Here is a 19,983-nt window from a genome sequence, read left to right as displayed (position 1 = left end):
CAGAACACCATCTGTGTGTAAAGCCCCACCTCAGACTGACTGGAGAATAACAGCCACATGTGGGTGTAGGAAGTTAGGTCAGAAAAATAGGCAGGGTCCAAATCATGGAGTCCGCCCGATGCTCGCTGGAAATCTTGGATGAAAGAAGTGCTTTCATGCACATTGTAGATTTCCCTTTCAGGCTCCACATCAAGGCCTTTTCTTGATGCCTCTCAGCTCAACTTGGCCTACGTTCTACCTTCACTTAGGGGGACCTTCTAAAATTCAAGCTCCAGTCCTCTGAGCTTTCAATTTCTTCTCTTACTCTCTTCCCCTACCAAAAAGAAAAGCAACTCAAGTATAATTAATAGCAATAATGGCTAGATGGACATGGAGCAGAAAAGTTCTAATCAGATTAAGTCACAGCTGACCACAAAATAAGCTCAAGATCTTAAAAAAATAAGCTGAAAGTGGCAACAGGGTTAAAAAAAATTAAAGCTCTGAACATAGCAGTTGCATTAGTGCTAAATTTTGAAAATGGTAATTCAATCTTATTTACGAGGCACAATATAATTACATTTAAATTTGAGGGAACAGAATTTAGTTCTTATTAATGACAGAAAGACTGAGTGAGAAGCTTTAATGCCAGAGAAATTGTCTTATGTTCATGGATGGGAGAGAAAATTAGATTCAGCATCGAGCATTCTCCCATGTTACAAGTCTCATTTGTGTGTAGCTGGAATTGTTCCTTCTCTGAGCAGCATCAACTTCTCAGCCCAGAAAGCACAGCACCGACATCCAATTAAACATCAAAAGGAAGTGATCACACTGGGCTATTTCTGTATAGGTATGTTACGGGAGGGGAAGCTCAAGGTTAGAATTTCACCCGAGGAATAATATCCACCGAGACTTGACATTTCCTGTACCCCTTCCAACTAGCCTAAAATCAAAGTTCAGAATAATAAATGTCGGAGAGATTGACACCAAGGCAGAGAAAAAAGAGGAGGTGTCAGAAGGAGGCAGAGAAGAGCCCGCCCGTTGTCAGGAAAGTAGCGTGGAGGTTGAAACACAATGAGACGGTCAGTTCCTAACATTTAATCAAATACTGGGAAATTGGGCCCAGGCAGGCATACTCCTAAATACTGCCAGAGTTAAAGGTTGATAAACCAGGAGCTGACAGCTTGGTAATTTAGTAAAATTTCCTCCGACAGCCCTGGAACGTTTTCTATCAGAACTGAAGCTCTTTAGTATGCAAATATAAGCCCTCCTGAAATTGGGCTTCTGAATCAGGTTTCTGTTTGGACGCCCAAGCTGATATCTTACACGAAATCTCTGGTTGTCTACCTGAATCAAACTGCTGGTATGATAACTGGTAATTTTAAAATAATAACAGTTCTTTGAATGGAAGTTTAACAGAGCTCCTTCATGTATGTGCTTCACAATTGATTCAAACAACAAATACATAAGCCTCTGACATTGCAGGGTGTTATTCTCAGGAAACCGAGGTTCAGAGAGCTTGGGTGACTTGCCCAAAGGCACTCTGGGAAAACAGGGATTCCAATCCAGCCTTCCCTGGCTTCAGAGCCCCTATTTATCCCCTCCATAACTTTGCCATTGACTGTTACCAAGGTTTATGTAGATACTGTCAATGAGTCGAGTAATAGACCTATAAAGTACCACTTCATGTGGTACCATTTCCAGGAACCATGTGAAACTGAATCATGACCAGCACTTTACTGGGCAATGCTACCAGCGTTCAAGGAAAAGAGGAGTTTCTTTCTGGGGTGATCAGAGTGCCTTCCTGAAGGAAGTTGTATTTAAGGTGGGTCATGGAGGTTGGATTTGAGTTGGCAGAGGCAGAAGGAGGAGATGAGCCCACTGTAGCAGCCCATTGTGGGAGTCAAAGGTTTGCAACGAAGATGGGACAGATCACGGCATTTTCTATGAAAGATCGGTAGTCTGCACTGGCTTGGCTTAGGGTATCTGGGGCAGTGGTAAGAGGGGAAGAGGTGAGGGAAGTTGGCAGGCATCAGACCATAATTGGTCTTGAAAGAGTTTAGGTTTTATCTGTCAGTGGGAGCCACTGAAAAGTTTTAAGCAGAGATGCAACACAATCAGATTTGGTTTTACAAAGCTTGACATTTCCGGTGCCCCTTCCAACAGCAAACTAATATTGGCATGTGGTTTGTGGTACCTGGGGGACATCCAGGTGGAGGTGTCCAGGAGAGAGTTAGATGAGCGTATGACTGGGTGGAAAGGCAGGCCTTTCTCAAGAGATATCTGGGTTGGAAGCCTTTGGGAAGGACATGGAATATCAGCTGTGTTTTCAGTTCACCCATTTTGGGTCCTTTCAGTGCAGTTTGGATACGTGGGCCAGCCCTGGCTGAAAATACGCATCCAGTCACGTTCTTGGCTCCTCTGCACACCAGCCCTTTCCCAGCTTGTTATCCTTCAGCAAAGTCAGTCCCTATTTGAAGACATCCTCCAAACTAGGCCGGAACACCTCTGATCAGGAAGCCCAATGCCCTCCAATTAAGATGAATAGCAGTGGCCTACTACTCCTTGTGATGGGTGCTTTGATTGAAATCCTAGTCCTGAGGGAAATAAGTGTGGAGACCACTCTGCACCGACATACTGGAATCCACCTTTCTGCTTGGTTTGAAGGCTTCCCAGGCTCATTAGCACGCTGCCATCTCGATCCGTGGGACAGAGCCATGGCTTGGAGCAGTTTGGACTCTTAGGTGCTGGGGACGGAAGTTGAAAAGCACAGGAAAGTGGCTTGGGTTTGACCTCAATGTCAAAAGGAGACCAATTACTGTGAGGAGGCTCCTTTCCTGCACCTTCCTTCCCTTCTGGCTTCTTCCTGGAACCCGCACTGAGACTAAAAAGCCCTCTGCCCAATTTAGTGACAGAGGGAAGGAGGGAGAGTAGGTGCTATATTCAAACCAATTTGCTCACACTACAGGGATAGGTAGCCGGTGGAAGAGAAAGGGAACATGTGATCGGTTTACTGTATACCAGACAGGGTGGCCAGCTTTGTGCTCATTAAGCATTGGTAGACTAGAGTTACTTGAGGATAGGGATAATTATATATAATTTGTGAGTCCCCAGTCTAGAGGTAGATCTAACACATAGTAGGTGTGCAAAACAGGGGTGGGCAAAAGTAGGTGTGCAATTGTTCAGATGGAAAGAGACCTTCATGGAGTGAGATTATTACAATAGCTTTATCAACTCCGTGTTTCATGTACTCACAACTGTAAACCGACTTTTACCAACCCCATATATTTTTCAATCAGTTTTAACATTCTGGTGAATATGTATCATTATTGCCATTTTATAAATGACAAAAGTAAAAGTCAGAGGTGTGCGATATTTTTCCTCATATCTGGGAAGCAACAGAGCAGGCTCTCTGCCCAGCTTGCTTAAACCCATGCCTCTGTTCTGTGCAAAATCACAGAACCTTGAATAGTTAGGTCAGGCACCCTGCCTCATACCCCTGGAATCTGGCACAACGTGAATTTCCTGTGTCAGACTCACTGTGGAGTGCAGAGTTTAATCTGATGATGGCAGGGTTTGGGAGGCAATGCTAATAACCCCGATAAAGAAAAGTGCCTGTAAAGTGCCTTGGGGATGCAGGAAGAGAAATGTCTTTTAGCTGGGGAACCGGAAAGAGGCTTTAAGGAGGAGGTGGCTTTGGAGTCAGAACTTGAAGCGCATTTGGAGTTGAACATGTGAAGATCAGGGTAACCAGACCATGGAAACAGCGTGTGCAGAGGCACAGGGGAGAAACCAGAGTGTGGTTGGCCTCCCTTTAAGCCGTTTGTCTGTCTGGGCCTTTACATGACTCTTTGCTGAGGCAGCCATCAGGTCCTTACGTGGGTCCCGACGTGGGTGTCAGTGTGCAGCACCAGACAAGGCGTTCCGCTTTCAGGGCCCTCATTTTCCTGTCTGTGGGATGCAAGGGCATCTCTGAGGTGCCTTCTCATGCTCTGATCACAAAACCTGCTCCTCTTTTTAAGTCTTGCCCCTAAACCTGCCTTGAGGAGGTGCCCTGGCCACAACCAGGCCCCTTCCTGCCCAGTGTCAGCACCCTCTTGGCTTTCCCTCCTCCTTCATTTTCTGCTCTTCCCCTGGTCCTTCACCTCCAGCTCTTTTACTTCATCATTCTCAGCTTCCCGGTCTCTCTGCCTTTCTTCCACATCCACCTTGAAAACCCAGCATCATCCCAACCACTCACCGTCTCTGATCTTGGAGTTGAGCTTCTGAGAGCCGTAAGCCAAGTCACATCATGCTCATTATCTTTAGTGACTCCTGGGCCCTCCCAGCTGCAGTTCTTCTTGTACTTTGTGAGTTATAGCTTTCCTTCCCAAGGGGCTCTTTCAGACTTCCACACTTATTGATCAGCATCCTGCTCAGCAGAGAGCTCTATCTTACTGAGAACCCTGAAGCATTAGTTATGTACTTTTCCATTATCCTCACACATCCCTCACATGGGTCTCCACATACATACCTGTCCCCAGAGGATGAGGTGCCCACCAAGCCTGTCCCTCACTGTGCTCTGTATCCAGTCCTCTTCAGCTGGTGAGAGGCGCCTCAGTTGTTCACGTCATCCCCTTGCTCTCCCAAGTATCTTCAGATCCTCCCTTCCCCTGGATATTTCCAGCACATTAATGTGATACAGTTGCTATGTAGTGAGTGTTTATGAAAGAATGCATATACTAGGCCCATGGCATGCTGTTCATGTCAGCCTCACATGGCCCTAAGAGGTTGGTGTCTATGCCTCATTTTGCAGAAGAGAAAGTTGAGGCACAGAAAGATGAAGTCACTTTCCCAAGTCACACAGCTAGTTGGATGGATGATGGATGGATAGATGGATGGATGGATGGATGGATGGATGGATGGATGGATGGATGGATGGATAAGTGGGCGGGTAGGCTGATGAATGGGTAGAGGATGTATAGACAAATAGACAAATAAACAAAAGAAGAAGTACTTAGTATGATCAAAACTGGGTCAGGGTGAGGAAGGAGACTCAGATTCTGACTTCAGAGATCCCATAGTTTAGCTGGAGTGATGATCTAATGCATAACTAACAGGGAAATAAGTCAGATCACTTGAGCTTTTGCCTAAACCTGGTCCCATAATTTACAAACCAAATAGCTGTGTTAATCTGTCACCTCTTATTCTAAGAGGTATTCTAAGTATCTTTGAGCAAGTCTCCTAATCTCTCCGGGCTGTTTCCTCACCTACACTACTGAAGTGAAAATATCATTGCAGAACTGTTGTGAGGATTTAATGAGGTAGTACTTGTGTACCACCAACAATGGTTCTACATTTTCTCCTTATTTTTGCCTCAAGTTCTGTGTCATGAGGCTGAGACTAAAAATGTACCAGGATTTCAGAGACAGTCCCCAAGCTGTGCACTAACTCAGATGAGCTGGTAATAAAACAAAATCCCAGTGGGAATCATTTTAAATTACTTGACCCTCTATTACAATTTCTTAAGGTCACTCTAAGAACTTCAGGTCCTAAGCAAAATGGAACACTTTTCCCTATCATCCTTTTTTTAGTGCTCAGTGCAGACTTACCGAAGGACTTCCCGGGAGGTTGCATGGGGTCAAGGCTCTAGTTACACACCCTGGGAATGTAAGAAAAAATCTTCATCTGTATCTGTTCCCGGGTCAGCAGGAAAGACCACAGATTCTTGGGCGGGGTCCCCTCCACCCCCAACTCATGTCAATTTTTTGCATCTTTCCAAGTTGAAGAAACTTTATGAGAAAATTATATGTATGTCTCTGCCTTTGGGGGAAGACACAGCTTTCCCTGCCAGCTGTGTTAAAGAACAGAATTGCAAAGTAAGTCAGGACAAATTAAAATGTAGCCCCATGATAGGTCTCCAGCTTCATCCGGGCTCTTATGAGATCAATATTTAACGAGAGGAGCCTGGGCAGCATTTTCCCATATGTGTACACTCTGGGGCACAATCAACCAATAGTAAACCTTGCATCTTTCCCTGCCCCTTTCACCTTCCCCTCATGTATCCCCCTGCGTTGTACAAGGAGAACGGGTGGGACATAGATGTGGGCATGAAGAAGATGTGTGTGAGGGTGTAAGGACGGAACACTTTAAAATTACGGCATTCTCACTTGGTGATTGGAGAAAATGAGTTTCTAAGAAGGTTAGGCACAAAGGAGACTGAGCCTACATGAATATATTTAACCAAATAAATTTTGCACAATATGGCACTGAGATAGAGTGGAGCCAACTGACATAACGCCTCTTCCATGAAGCTTTTTTGTCTTTTAATTCGTCTGTTCCTTCGACAAATATTTGTTGAAAGCACATGCTGTGCCAGGCCTGGGGCCTGCTGCCAGGGAACCAAGATGAATAAATGTTAGAGCCTGCCCTCAAGATGGCTTCCGGTCTAGAGAGAAGACAGACATGTGCACGGGTGAGGCAGGGCAGAGGTGGGGTGGGAAGGGGAAGTGTCTAGGGAAAGAACTAAGATGTTCAGCCCTGGCTGGTGTGGCTCAGTTGGCTGGAGTATCATCCTGTAAACCAAAAGGTCGTGGATTTGATTCCCGGTCAGGGCACATGCCTAGGTTGCGGGTTCAGTGCCCCATCAGAGCACATGCAAAAGGCAACCAGTCGATATTTCTCTCTCTCATATTAATATTTCTTTCTCTCTCCCTCCCTCCTTTCCCCTCTTTCTAAAATCAATAGACATCTCCCTGGGTGAGGATTTTAAAAAGTGGGGGAGAGAGCTAAGGTGTTCTTAGGCCTAGCTTGGTTTGTCTCCAAGGACTTACACGGTCAGGACTTAAAATTCCATGGGCTTGGAATTTTAGAGGAGTTGGGGGTTTTCACCTGTTTTCAAGAGGACACCTACACTACAAATGGAAATAGCTTTTAACTGGGCTCTGAAGGTCTTAGCTGATGGTACCATGCTAGGTGGCCAGAGAAAGGGCTTACTATCCAAAGTTCAAGGCTGATACTAGAAAAGCAGATATTTCGCTCGTCAGGAAGGTGCTTCTCTGCTATTTGACTAGGAATTGTGCTGATACAAGATGTCTTAGGTCCTCATTATTCAGTCGTGTACATAACATGCATTGAACTTTTCGCATATACTTCCTTCAATTATCCCCACTCACCCCGTAGGAGACCGTTATTACTCTCTCCATTTGGGGGGTGAAGAAGTCTGGCTCGGATTAAGTAATTAAGTAATTATCTCAGGACTCCACAGGGACCCAGGGAAATCGGGGGTCAGAATCAGAACCAAAGTGTACCCTATGGATTGTGTGTTCCATGGTACTTCAGAAGAGCCCTCCCAGGCCCTGACCCTCCAGCATTTAGTGGGAAAGTTCTGATGTTAATCACGTGAATGTCAACTAGCATTCATCCAATGCTCACTTGTATTGGGTATGTTGCATGAACCAGAATTCTCATGTGATCTGATTTCATTTGAACAAGGGCCCAAGTCCGGTGCCCTTGCCTCTCTGCCTTATTTCCTTTCTTACAGGAATGTGTGCACAGTCGATCACATCCTGACCATGTGCCAAGCACTAGGCTCGAAGCTGCACTTCCATTCATGTGCCCTCGTGTAATTGATTGAGGTTCTATCTCGCTGCCGTGCCAGAATGTAAACCCCTGAGGTCAGGAAAGAACGTGTTTGTTAGAGTCACCACTGGATCCCCGGGACCCCCTGTAGTGAGCGCTCATGAAATTACACAAATGAGAGCAATTCCTACAACTCTGCAACGGCTGATGCCATCCCCTGTTTACATTTAAGGAGACTTGAGACCTAGAGAGGAGCCATGACCCGAATTTCACAAAGCACTGCTTACGTTACATAAAGGGTATATGAGCTGTCAAAGCATGTTCTTTAGCCTCATACTACTTGGTTTCCATTCTCCACTCTGGGAAGTTCTATCAGCTTTAATGTCAAAGCAGAATTGAGAAGAAAAAATAAAGGAATTCCTCTTACTTTAAGAACAAAAAATATTGATGTGTGTGTGCATGTGTGTGTGTATGTGTAAACAATAGTGCCCATATCTTGAGGACAAATAATAAAGTAGCATCTCAAGCTTCTGCGATGAGCCAGTGGGTCTCTTCCACTCAGACAGAGGAGAACCTGGACTCCAACAGGTTGTCTGACCATCAGTCAGCACCCCATAAACATCAAAGTCAGCCTGTTCAGGACCCTTCCATCAAAGTATAAGAACTCACACCCAGCTTATAAAGGGCTGATGGAAGGCCTCCCGGCCACGAGGCAACGGGAGCTCCAGGCCAGGAGAGCGCGTCTGGTGTAAACTAACCGGCCAGGAAATGGAGCGCTTGGATGGACGGCGCAGCAGACTCCAGATGAGAATAGTGAGACCAAGTGTCTGGGAAACTCTGCAAAGAGGATCTCATTTCATTTCACATCTACCCAGGGTCTACAACTTGGATATCACAGGGCCAGAAAAGGGTGTGGGTGAAAAGGGGGTAGACTGTGCTAGAAGAACTGGAACTTCCGGAAGTTCCCCTCTAAGGGAAGGCTGCCCCTTTACCTGACTGTCCCCTTATCTGGAAATTGTCTGCCCTACAGCATTGCTCTGAGGATTGTCAAAATGAGGAAGAAGCACCAGGTGACCACATGACCTTGTGGAATCCCCTTATGCTGCCTGGGTCTCAGTAGCCTCACCTGAAGGAGAGATAATAGCCAGGTGTTTCACAGGATTGCTGTGAGTTAAATGAGAAATGGTACATGGAGAGTTATAAGTGTTAACTATTAAGCCAAATACAGCTTTCTCATACATTCCCTCCTTTGATCTAGTACCAGCCCTGTGAAATTGGTGAAGTGGGAATTATTGTTCCCATTTTACAAAAATGGAAAGTAGGACTCAGTGAATTTCATAACTTGCAGGTTACCCAGCCAGTGAGTGGCAAAGCCAAGGGTAGACCCCAAATCCATCTGGCCCTAAGATTCATGGTTTTTATTCATTGCACATAAGCAAAAAGGTGCAGAAGTGTTAACAGCTGTGGGTTGTTTGGACATCTTTGGAACACCAGTATCAGTTTGTGCTTGGTCTGGACTGGGAGCTCTTGGAGCGTGGAGAGCATATCTTGTTGACTTCTGGATTCCTAGGCACAGTCTCTGGCACACAGTGGGCATGCGTGGGATATTATTGGAAGAATGAATGCATCACTATGAATTTATCAATACCTGCTACATATCAGGAACTCAGTGCCCTCTGGAGCGTGTGCGGTCATCATCCCCACTTTATAGAGGAAGAAAATGAAGCTCAGGGCCATTGAAGAGGTTGCCCGAAGTCAAATAATTGGCAGAACTGACATTCGGAGCACATCTGATTCTAAGTCCCACTCTTTTGTCCCCACTGCTTCCAGACCACTGAACTACCTGTTGGCTAAGATCTGAAGTCAGACAGTCAAGCTGTGGGGAGATCCTGCCTCCTCTGCTCTCCACCCCCTTACTGGTGTTCCAAAGACTGCATGCCCTGATGGCTGAATCACCAAGGCTTGGGCCCCAGCAGCCTGTCTCTCGCATGGCTCACACCTTGGTACCACCATAAACTACCCTTGGAAACAGTGCCGTGTGCCAAATAAGAGCTATGCTAATCTTCCCTCCCAGTGTCTCAGGGAAGGTCAAGCCCTGAGTGCAGGCTCAGCCTCCAGAGTCACTGGAGGTCACTGCCCTGTACAGCGCTGTGCAGAGGGGTTGGAAACTCCAGAAACAGGACTTGGGGAGGCCTGGGGTCTGGAGATTGTCACTGTGTTCTGTGTACGAAGATGGTAGAGAAGTTTGAAGAACAGACTCGGAAAGCCCCATTCCAGAAGGGCAGCTGTACGGAGAGACACTGTTCCCCAGTCCCACCCTTACTTGGAAGGTTCCCATAACCACAACTCACTAGAGATAAACAGGCAAATAGCCCTGCACGGATTTTCAGCCAGGCTGCACAGGGGATCTGTGGACTGTTGTACATTCTCAGGTACCTATAGCCCCAGGCACACGCAGATTCTCCCATTATCCAATAAACCTTAACTAAGGGTCTGTTGTGTGCCGAGTTCTGTGCTGGATATCAGGCATAAAGCGGATCAGAAGAATTTGACCCAGCCTCCGGTGTCCCCATTGTGATAACGAGATAGACGCAGAAACAGCAAATCACTGTGCTGTGCAGTAGGGGAAATAACCACAGGATGAATCCCGGGAGACTCCAGAGGAGGAGAGACACTTGAGCTGAGCGTGGGGGTAGACGATGCTCTATCACATGGAAGTACTCACATCAGACCCCCGCAGGCTTAGAGACAGAAGGGACTTCCAATGCCATCAGATTCCCCCCACAGTAGATGAGGAAACTGATACCGAAAGAGGGGAAGCGACCTTCCCAGGGTCACACGGCAGACTAGTGGCTGAGCAGGCGCAGAACTTGCAAACCTGGTCCTTGGACTCCTGGTCTAGAACTCGTTGTCCCAAGAAATGTTTCCTGGGTGGGTGAGCTTTGCCATACCCTTTTGATCACCTATTTCACCGAGCGTTCATCCCAGGCCCGGTGGCCAGCACAGGTGCGGTGAGGCCACATCGTTACTGCCCACCTGCAACACATTGGAGAAGTCAAAGAACCTGTCTCTAGGTCAGGGCTCCGTGACCCCGTTGTGCAGCGGCCTCCCTCCTCTCTGGGTAGCTAGGAAATCGGTGTGTGACTGCACCCAGCACCTCCCCTTCAGGCAGTGTGCTTGGCGAAGTGTCTGGCATGGAAACACATCATCGATTTTTTTTTAATTCTTGAACATTTTAGCCATTGCCTTATAGATTCATAACAAATGTCCCAACCTCTAAGATCTAATTTTGTTTTCATTCCTTTTTTCAAAAGTAGCTATTAGTAACTTAGAAGGGAGTAGTAATGGCCAACTGCAGTTTGACACAGACACCAATTACTTTAGTTTGAAAGAAATGAGAGGTATTGGGATTTTCACTGGGAGATGGCTGGGCTGCAAGGCCCAGAACCAAGTCAGGGTCTCCATCAGAGCTCTGGCAGAGAGCGTCGGTGGCTGCGGTTACTCAACCCATTTCCCATAAAAAGCAGTTATGTTTGGAGCCTTCACAGCCCCTGTCTGAGTAACCGCAAAGCTGTACTGACCCCAGGCTCAAGGGGCTTCTGAATCAGGCCGTGCGCGTGTTTGTGAAAGGCCGGGCACTTCCACCCTGGCTGCGGAGTGCACCAACCCCTCCACCACCGTCTCTGTGCTTGGGATCAGGAAGGCCGCTTGGATGATGCCTGGAGTTGAAATGATGAAGCACAGAGCAGGACAGAACGTGAACCCAGCGAAAGCACAAAACCACCACCGGGAGTACGTGAGGGGGTGCAGGGGCCAGCCTGTGTTTGACCCCCCATCAACTAGAGTCATGGCTGGGACAAAATGCAGGCCCAGAACCCTTCACACGCCCCCGCCAGACCCACAAACACTTCTCAGCGATCAGGGCTCATCCTCACTTTGTTTTCACACATAACTGGTTTTTAATTAAATTTGACTTTCTCACATCTGTTCAGCAGGACAGTCCCCTCTGCAAGTGGCAAGCACAGAAGAGGGGACAGGCTGGCAATAGGGAAAAGCAAACAGAGCAGAGCCCTTCAATCCATCCTGTTTCGGTGAAGAGTGGGCCCAGGCGGGCTTCCGCCCAGAGAATTGTTCTTGTCCGAGGGTCCTTGTCCTCGGAGATTAGCTTCCCAAGCCCTGGAATCCCTACTGCTCACAGGAGCCGAGGAGGGTAGCCAAGTGTGACCCTTCTTCCCCAAACAACTTGCTCAATGCTTGTGTTTTCTCTCCTCCCTCTCCTACCCCTCCTGGCCCTCTCCCCCATCCCATCCCCTCCCCACAGAGATCTGTGCTGCCGACTGTGGTGGCCACGGCGTGTGCGTGGGGGGTACCTGCCGCTGCGAGGATGGCTGGATGGGCACGGCCTGTGACCAGCGGGCCTGCCACCCGCGCTGTGCTGAGCATGGGACCTGCCACGACGGCAAGTGTGAATGCAGCCCCGGCTGGAACGGCGAGCACTGCACCATCGGTATGGCGGGCCAGGCCCGGGGTACCTTCTCTGGCCTGCACTGTGGCTTCGTCTGCCGTGTTCTCTAGGGCCAGGGCTGGACCCCCACTGCATGCGAGAACTGGGCCAAAAGTCCTTTCATCTGGTGACATTATGGTTGGCATTTCCTAGACATCAATTGAACTTAAACTCATAACTGAGCACTCTTAACCTCTCCTCCCCAGTCTGCATTTCCTAGAGCCCGGGGAGCTGGTTAGCATGCCTTGCCATCTACCCTTCCCAGGCCAAACGTAGCAGGGCTCTATGTTAAGGAGCTGGGGTTCAAGAATGAACCAGAGGGGTCTCCCCTAGCAGCAGTGGACAAGTCCCAATGCCTCTCCGAGCCTCAGTTGCCCCACCTATAAAATGGGGATCATAATGCATATAAAGACCTTAGAACAGGCTGGCACAAAGTACAGTGCTCAATAAATACGGACATTATTATCAACTTTGTAATCGGTTGGGAGGGGTTGGGCTCAGCTCTGAGTCCTCCATACCCACTGGCCTCGTAGGTCCGAGCCCCCAAAGAGGGCTGAAATCCTGGGGAAGGCTTCCCACTGGCCACATCTGCGTCCCATCAGGCCTGGGACCCCGCCCTCCCCTGTCCACAGCCTCCGTCCTGTCTGCGTTTGTCTCCTCTCTCCTCTCTAGGGGGCTCCGCGGCACCCCCGCCCCCATTGGAGCAGCACTGTTGGCAGCTTTCAAAACAAGCTGATCACTCCATTCCCTTCTTTCTGCCTTTCCTGCTGGTTTTGTTGATCTTAAACACAGCCAGACATTTTGCTTGGTTTATTATCTGGAATGAACACTCCCCAAAAGCTCTTTATTGAATCAACTGGTTTGTGTGTATGTGTTTTAACTTCTTCCCCTTCCATTTTTTTAAAAGACGGATCTGTGATCAGATGGTAGGCACATGGCTTTAGACAGCAGGATTCTGGATGCCTCTGCAGCTCCGAGAATCACCTCCTGAGTCTTACTGCAACTGGGAGCCAAGCCCCAAAGCCTTGAGGGGTACAAAGGGATTTTGAGCAAATGGAGCCGCCTGTTATCTCATTTTTTTTAGGCTTCATTCCTTTTGTTTTATGGCCTGAAATACGTTTGTATTCCCCATCCCTGCCCTCACAACATCACCCTGTTTATAATCAGCTGTAGAATACTTTGTGCTTATTACTATTCATAAAAATGGCCTCTAATTTTTGAATATTTATAACGTGCCAAGCACCCGATTACATACTTCTAACAGTCACCCTGTGAAGGTGAACATCTTTCCTTTTCAGGGACCTGAGGCTGAAGGCCACTTAACTTTTAAGAAGTAGAACAGGAGGCTTAACTTTCTGGGCCACGGGCAGAGCTGCTCCCCAGCTACTCGCTCGGCAGTCCTTGTGGGACAGAGCCCGGGGTTTCTGCAGAGGCACCCAGCTCGTACCCTCCCCAGAGGCTGTGTCTTCCTGTTACAGGTGCGTTCAGAGCCCCATGCCTAATGTGCCGGCCCACATTCTTAAAAGCCACTTGGAGCCAGTGGCAGCCCTCCCTGCTTTTCCATAGCTGAATGTGCCGCGTGTCTTACTGTGTGGCTTCCGGGAAAGTTCCCTCTATCATTGGCATCTTACCCCAGGATTGTCCTGAACACCCTTTAAGAGAAGTGGCCCAAGTACCCGATGGGCCTTCTTTCAACTCTCTGCTTTCTCTTTTCTGGGCGACTGAGGACAGGCTGACCTTTCAGCCTCCCCAGCTCACAAGGGGGCCCATCCTCAGCAAAAACCAAAGTTAGAGCCCAGAGAGAGTCCATGCTGTTATTCTGTCTTGTTACAGAGACCTGAATTCGCCCTACCAAGTTCCACAGAGTTGACGGACGTCAGACTTTTGTAAGATAAAAGCATCTCATTTGAGTCCTGTGACATGAGGGATTTAGGGCTCTTCTCCCTCAGGACAGCCACAGAGGTCTCGTGGCAGGGCCGCGGGCAGGCCACGCCATGGGCAGCATCCCGGGGGTGCTCGGCAGCGTGGCCCGAAGAACACCCCTTTTGTTCTGATGCCAAGCAGTGAAGCCACCCCATGCCCCTCCCCCGCTCACCGGGCTGTCACTCTTAAAGAGCAGATTCCTCCTGGGACGGCAGACGCGTCTTCCCCTCCAGATAAGAAATACATCAAGGTAAATGTGCACGATTCGAGAGGGAGGCTGACAGTCATAAATACCAGAAAAATGTCACAGGACATTGAACAAGTAATGGACTAGTCATAGTGGCTCAGATGAAAGGACGCTGGCTGGGAACCTGATTACCTTTCACTGTGTGGTGAGCATCTCTTTGTCCCTGTCTGATCTCCCCGCATGGCCACGTGCTCCCTCCCGGCGGTCTCTGCCTACAGCCAGCTGCATTTCCGCCGAGAAACCTGACACCCCAGGGCTGAGGGACACTTCAGTAACCGTAGGGACAGAAGGGCAGGGACAGAAGGGCGCAGTGGGCCATGCAAAGGAGGGAAACAATGGCAGTGCCTTCTTCTTCATTCTGGAATGGAAGTGAGTCCAGGAGAAACCCCTTTTTAAACTTGGATATTAATATTTCCAGGGAACTTTGCTTCCTGTGAGGATCCTTTAGGAAAAGGAGAAAAAAGTGCTGATGTCAAAATTTAGAAATTCAAAGTGTTACATGTTCTCTTGTTACCAGACTGTTAGGCAGTAGGTGGTTATTGTAGTATTGCTAGCCCACGGGCTGTGGCATGGTCATGTCCCACACCAGAGAACGAACCGGTGCCCACAACACGCATGCATATCCACCACGTGGACCCTGAGATCTCATGCGGTGGAAGCGGAAGAGAGGGGGCCCGTTTATTCACGCACTGCTGTCCTAAACAGGAAAGGGCTGCTCGATCGCTTCTAACAGCCGGCATCAAAGACTAGGACAGGTCTGCACTCCTTATGGTCGAGTCCGCAGCATAAGGGCCTTTCTACCCCAGTGACATTTCCCAGAGCAGATTATTAAAGTAGGAATTAAATTTCTCCTTTGTAGGTTTTGGTCCATTTTTTCTTTGCCTTTCCTTCAAAGAGGCGGTTTTCAGAATAAAAGGGAATTTGACAGCGACATAGTCTTTAACGGGCAGCAGTTTCTTTCTTTTCTTTTCTTTCTTTTTTTTTTTTGTTACAAAGCAATAATATTTCACATTGAATTCCAATTCCTTGTGTTCAAAATTATCTGCCTCTTTGCATCTTCAAGAAAGGTCAGACCGTGTGGTGGGAGGGGCTTCTGTGTCTCCCTCGGTGGGCGTGGAAGGGGGGTGGCTGGGGGAGGCCTGCTGGCGCCCACACCCCCACCGGCCTGAATCCAAATCACCTGCTCCCGAAGTACCGCACACGCAAAAAGGGACCTTTCATCTCTGCTCTCACTCTCACTAATACCCCCACTTGCGTACATCAGCGATTTTCAGCCTTTATCATCTCCTGCACACACACACACTAATTACTAAAATTCTGGGACACATCAGAAAAAAAAATTTTGCTGATCTGACCCCAAAAAGGTATCATTTTGATTTAGTCACACAGGACTGCTATTGTTGTGTTGGCTGTTGTCATTTTTTTAATTTGGCTGTCTAAGGAAAAAGAGGTCAGTGCCCCTAACTAAGTAATCAGGTGTTGCACGTTTTAAAAATTCTCGTGGCACACTGGATGAAAAGCGCTGGCCTATGTGAAACCCAGTTTTCCTAATCCAGAAGTTAAGGTAAGATGGATTGATTTGGGACTGTTTTGTAAGTATATGGTCAAGACAGAGCCAGCAAAAGCATTATTTTTGGATGTCTTTTCCAGAAATTTTATGGCTCTCTTAAGTCTTGGGCTTGACCTCCAATTTCTTTCAAGAAAACTAAATTTAAGAAGGTGTTAAATTTAAGCAGGTGTTCAATTTTTTTCCTATTTCTTTGAAAACACTACTGACATTTTGGATCACTTCTATGATAGTTACTTTATTCACTTCAGTGCCCCTTGTCCATAAAGTCTCAAAACACATGTGGGAAATGCCAGCTTCTGATTACATTTGTCAAATTCCAACCTTGACCCCAAAGCTGTGATTATTCAAGATGCCAGATACACGGAATTATTTAGTAGGCTTCAGGAGAGCCATCCAATCATATAAATCTTGGTTCTTAAACAAATCCTCCTCTGGGAGTAAAGATCAAAATAATACTCTGGGGATGCAGTTACCGGAGTGTGCAAAACCAGATGAAAAGAAATGATAAAGAGCACAGAATCCTCTGGAGTTCTGTGTCCACTTCTGAATGGCAGCTCTCAGCACGGGCTTTTTTTTTGGGGGGGTGGCATGTTTTGGAAACTAGTCTTAAAGAGAGAACTCATGAGGCACTCGCGAGGTGTCAGCACCTGTGTGACGACGGCCCCGTGCTTATCCCTCCTCAAAAGCACTTTCACAGCAGGACCCGTGGCCTGACAAGGAGAAGGAGAAGGGCAGGGACCTCTCCAGGTTATCAGAGCAGGATACTGGTTAGTTGCCAGTTCTGGCAGGTGTTAGCCCACGCGAGGTCAGGATGAGAAACTGCAGGAAAGTTAGCAGGCCTTGGGAGTCCCTTTTAGGATGGGTGTCATTGGCCACATGCTCACTGACCACCCAAAGAGAGAAGAGCGTTAATGTATCCAAGATTTTAATAAGAACGTGTCTTTGATAGTTCTTCGTTCATCTGAAAGAGATTTAGATGACTGTAACCACCCCAGGCATCACCTGCTATAATGGTCCTTGTTTAATCTGGTCAAACGTGTTCCAACTGTCAGAGTCAGCTGAGGCTCCCTCAGATTCGGAATGAAAAGCCCCTTGCTGTGTTCTCCACAGCCTTCAACTGCAGGCCCCTGAAGCTTCTTGGGACTACCCTAAGGGAAGCTTTTGTTGGTACAGGCAAGTCAAGGAAAGAAGTTTTCCTGCTGGCGGTCAGAGAGATGCCAAAGACACCTAAGCCCTCACAGGGCAGCTCCGTGCCCAAGGCTCAGAGTCTGCGTCCTGAGCAGCCGTGTGCCACCCCATCCCCAGCTTCGGGCATAGTGACAGGAATGCAGGGGCACAGAAACATTTGTGCGATGTTGAAAGAATCAGCATGACCCAGGAGGAAAAATGACTCTACTGCCACCATCTTCGTCCTGAGGTTCTGAGGAGACAGGTGAAGGAATGTTGTGAAAGCCTGAACCCACCATTCATAATGCAAACTTGTAGATGTTATACCATCTTTTCTTAAAGTTAGTATTTTTAAATCATGATGAATTTTTAAGTGACCATACTCAAGGGCACATGTGCCAAGATTTTCAAACAACAAAAGCAATACTGGTATGGACTTCTGTGTATGCCTCTTATAAATAAATAGCATTGAACTTGAAAGACCCAGTTATCACTTCCATTTTCAATAGCCAGAGACAAGGAAGCCCTATTCTTTCCCAGGAAACCTTTGGACTTAGTATTGACTGGCTGTTGCCAGCTTTCGGATCCACACTGTGACTTGAGGTCACTGTGCAAAGTGACTCCTAATTCGTGGAGTCAGAATTTGAAGTTTTGAATCCACTCTTGTCCTGAAACCCACAACGTTGATTGCCACCTGAGTCCACCGCAGGTGAGCGTACTGGCTGCTACTGCTGCCTGGAGTCTGGAAAAATGAGTAAGCATTTTTAAAGGCATTTAAAAATGTATTTACATTTAATAGAGATCTTTACTACTAAAAAAAGTTCTCAAAAATAAAACGGCATCAGAAGAGAGAGAGCTCTTGGAAGTCAGCCCCTGGGCTTGGGGTGATTACCCAACAGAGTGGACGTGGTCTGTACTCACCCCAGAGCCATGGTATCACCATTAAGTTTGCAGACAATCATAGTGTTTCTGGTTGGAGAACTCTCTCAAAGTGGATGCTGTGTGGTGGTATGGCCATTTGGATCACAATGATGGTGCCTCCTCATTCAACCTAGTCACCCTTCCCAACCCCGTGAAAGAAATCTAGGCTCACTCCATCTCTTCTGCAGCTGGGCTCAGAGTTTTCACAAGAATATGTGATCACTGACCCTCTACAAAACTAAGAACAAATGAGCCAGAGATCCAGTGTGTTATTATTGCTCTCTGGTGGCGTGTCCTGGGAGGTGACATCTAAGAAAGTTTAGATCACTTTGCAAAATTAGATGAATGAGCTTGCCCAAGACAAAAGTGACAGATGAAACAAGAATCAAGAAAGCCTCTGCCTTAGCCAGAGGTGTTTCCTGGGCTGTTTTACACGCATGCTGGCCCTATTTTTCACTGTTTGGCATTCCACAGCCTTGTTTATTCACTCCTGCTTAATAAGCCACTCTCCATCATTTTCCCTGTTATAGCCTATTATCTCACGGACTCCACAGCATCTGTAAGAATGAAGGAGAAGCATGCAGGCCCAGTTAAAATCTCCTCTTCCCAATTTTCCACTTGGCTGTGCAGCCTTCAGGAGCATATTTCATCTTGAAACCGAGACCACATGGATACCCAAACTGAGAACAGAGCCTCTCATCCACCAATCTTTTGAGGCAAATATATGTTGATGAATGGCAATAGTCCCTATCCTATCCAGAGGAGAGTAAGAATGTCCTTACAGATAGAACCCTCAGGCTTCCAGACAAGGCCCCACCACTGCGGTCCAGTCCCAACTATGAACTTTTGACTCAGGTATGAAATTGACAAGCTGAGGATGGGGGCCAGCCTGTCAAAAAGCATCAGCCCCTTCAGGAAACAGCCAGGCACCTGGCCTTGGAGGGAGCACACGTGGGGGAGTCATACAGGGTAGGGGAACTCCACAAATGGTTAGACCACAGCAGAGGTGGAGAGGGTGCAGTGGTATTAACTGGCTTATGCTGGGAATGAAGAGATCTGCCCTGCTTACTTTCAGAGCAACATTGGACCCCCACCCTCACAAGTAAGGAAAACTTTAGGTTGCAAAATAATTCAACACTTGAATGCAACCCCTCCATTAGGAAGCAAAACATACATCATTCTGTATTTTGAGTTAGTAAGCATTAAGAAGTGGTCAAATTTTCTTTTTCTTGTTTTTCTCGGTGACACCCATTGACCAGCACCTCACAGTCTTTGTAAGATACACAAAGGAGAGATGCATCTTCCTTAGACACCAGGCATTCTGCATTCAAGTCCATGTGGACACACGTGTCCATAGAACATTCAGAAATGGCAAACAGATGATCCAGTGGTGTATTTGACCAAAGGCTCAACCCACTTCCCTAGTGCACATCAAAGGTGATTTCCATATCGCATAGTTCTACGTGCCCAGACAGGGCGCACTTGCTGTTGTCCCACTGCTTTCCCAGAAGGGAAGTTGGATGCTGCTCTGGGGAGACAAAGGGCAAGGTCTAGTCTGCCACAGAGCTGAACGAACCTGACAGAACAGGGGTGTGGCCAGTTCTGCAGCTTCCCATCCTCCTTTGTCTCTCATTCTCCTTATCCATTTGTCCTCTCATTTGTATGATCATATTTGAATTGCAGTTCCTTTTGGCTTCTTCTGGAGAATGTGCTTGCTCTCCCTCCTCCTCTCTCATGTTATCCTGTCCCAAAATATGGGGTGTACCCCCACACTGTCTCCCTGGCACCTGGCATGGTTATGTGGCAGGCAGTGTTGCACTTATTGATCCTACCTTAAATGTCCTGTCTTTTATTTCCCAAGCTCACTATCTGGATAGGGTAGTTAAAGGTATGGTCTTCCTTCCTCTATTTTTCCTGTTGTCTTTGTGTGTGTGTTTGTGTATAAACATAAAGAAGAATTGCGTATATAAAAAATGTATATACAGCCCATAAGCATGGTGTCTAGATGCTGCCACATCCCCAGCTTTGTCACAACATCCAGTGGCCAGAGGGCGGGGTTTTGGTCGCAAGGTGATTGATATACCTGGAGTGTCCTTCTTCCCCCCAAAAGTGCTC

General features: G+C 47.5%; 1 protein-coding gene across 1 annotated transcript in view; it reads left to right on the top strand.

Moving 5' to 3' along the window:
* Positions 1-19,983, top strand: part of TENM4 (teneurin transmembrane protein 4) — a 725,358-nt gene that overhangs the window by 596,648 nt on the left and 108,727 nt on the right. The window contains exon 16 of the mRNA XM_037138546.2: positions 11,858-12,043. Coding sequence (XP_036994441.2) covers positions 11,858-12,043 — 186 coding nt within the window. The remainder of the gene's footprint in view (positions 1-11,857; positions 12,044-19,983) is intronic.

The sequence above is a fragment of the Artibeus jamaicensis genome, unplaced genomic scaffold (assembly GCF_021234435.1).
Source record: "Artibeus jamaicensis isolate MK-2021 breed Jamaican fruit bat unplaced genomic scaffold, CSHL_Jam_final contig_64, whole genome shotgun sequence".
NCBI classification, from domain to species: Eukaryota; Metazoa; Chordata; class Mammalia; order Chiroptera; family Phyllostomidae; genus Artibeus; species Artibeus jamaicensis.
This window is presented reverse-complemented; position numbering and strand designations above follow the sequence as displayed.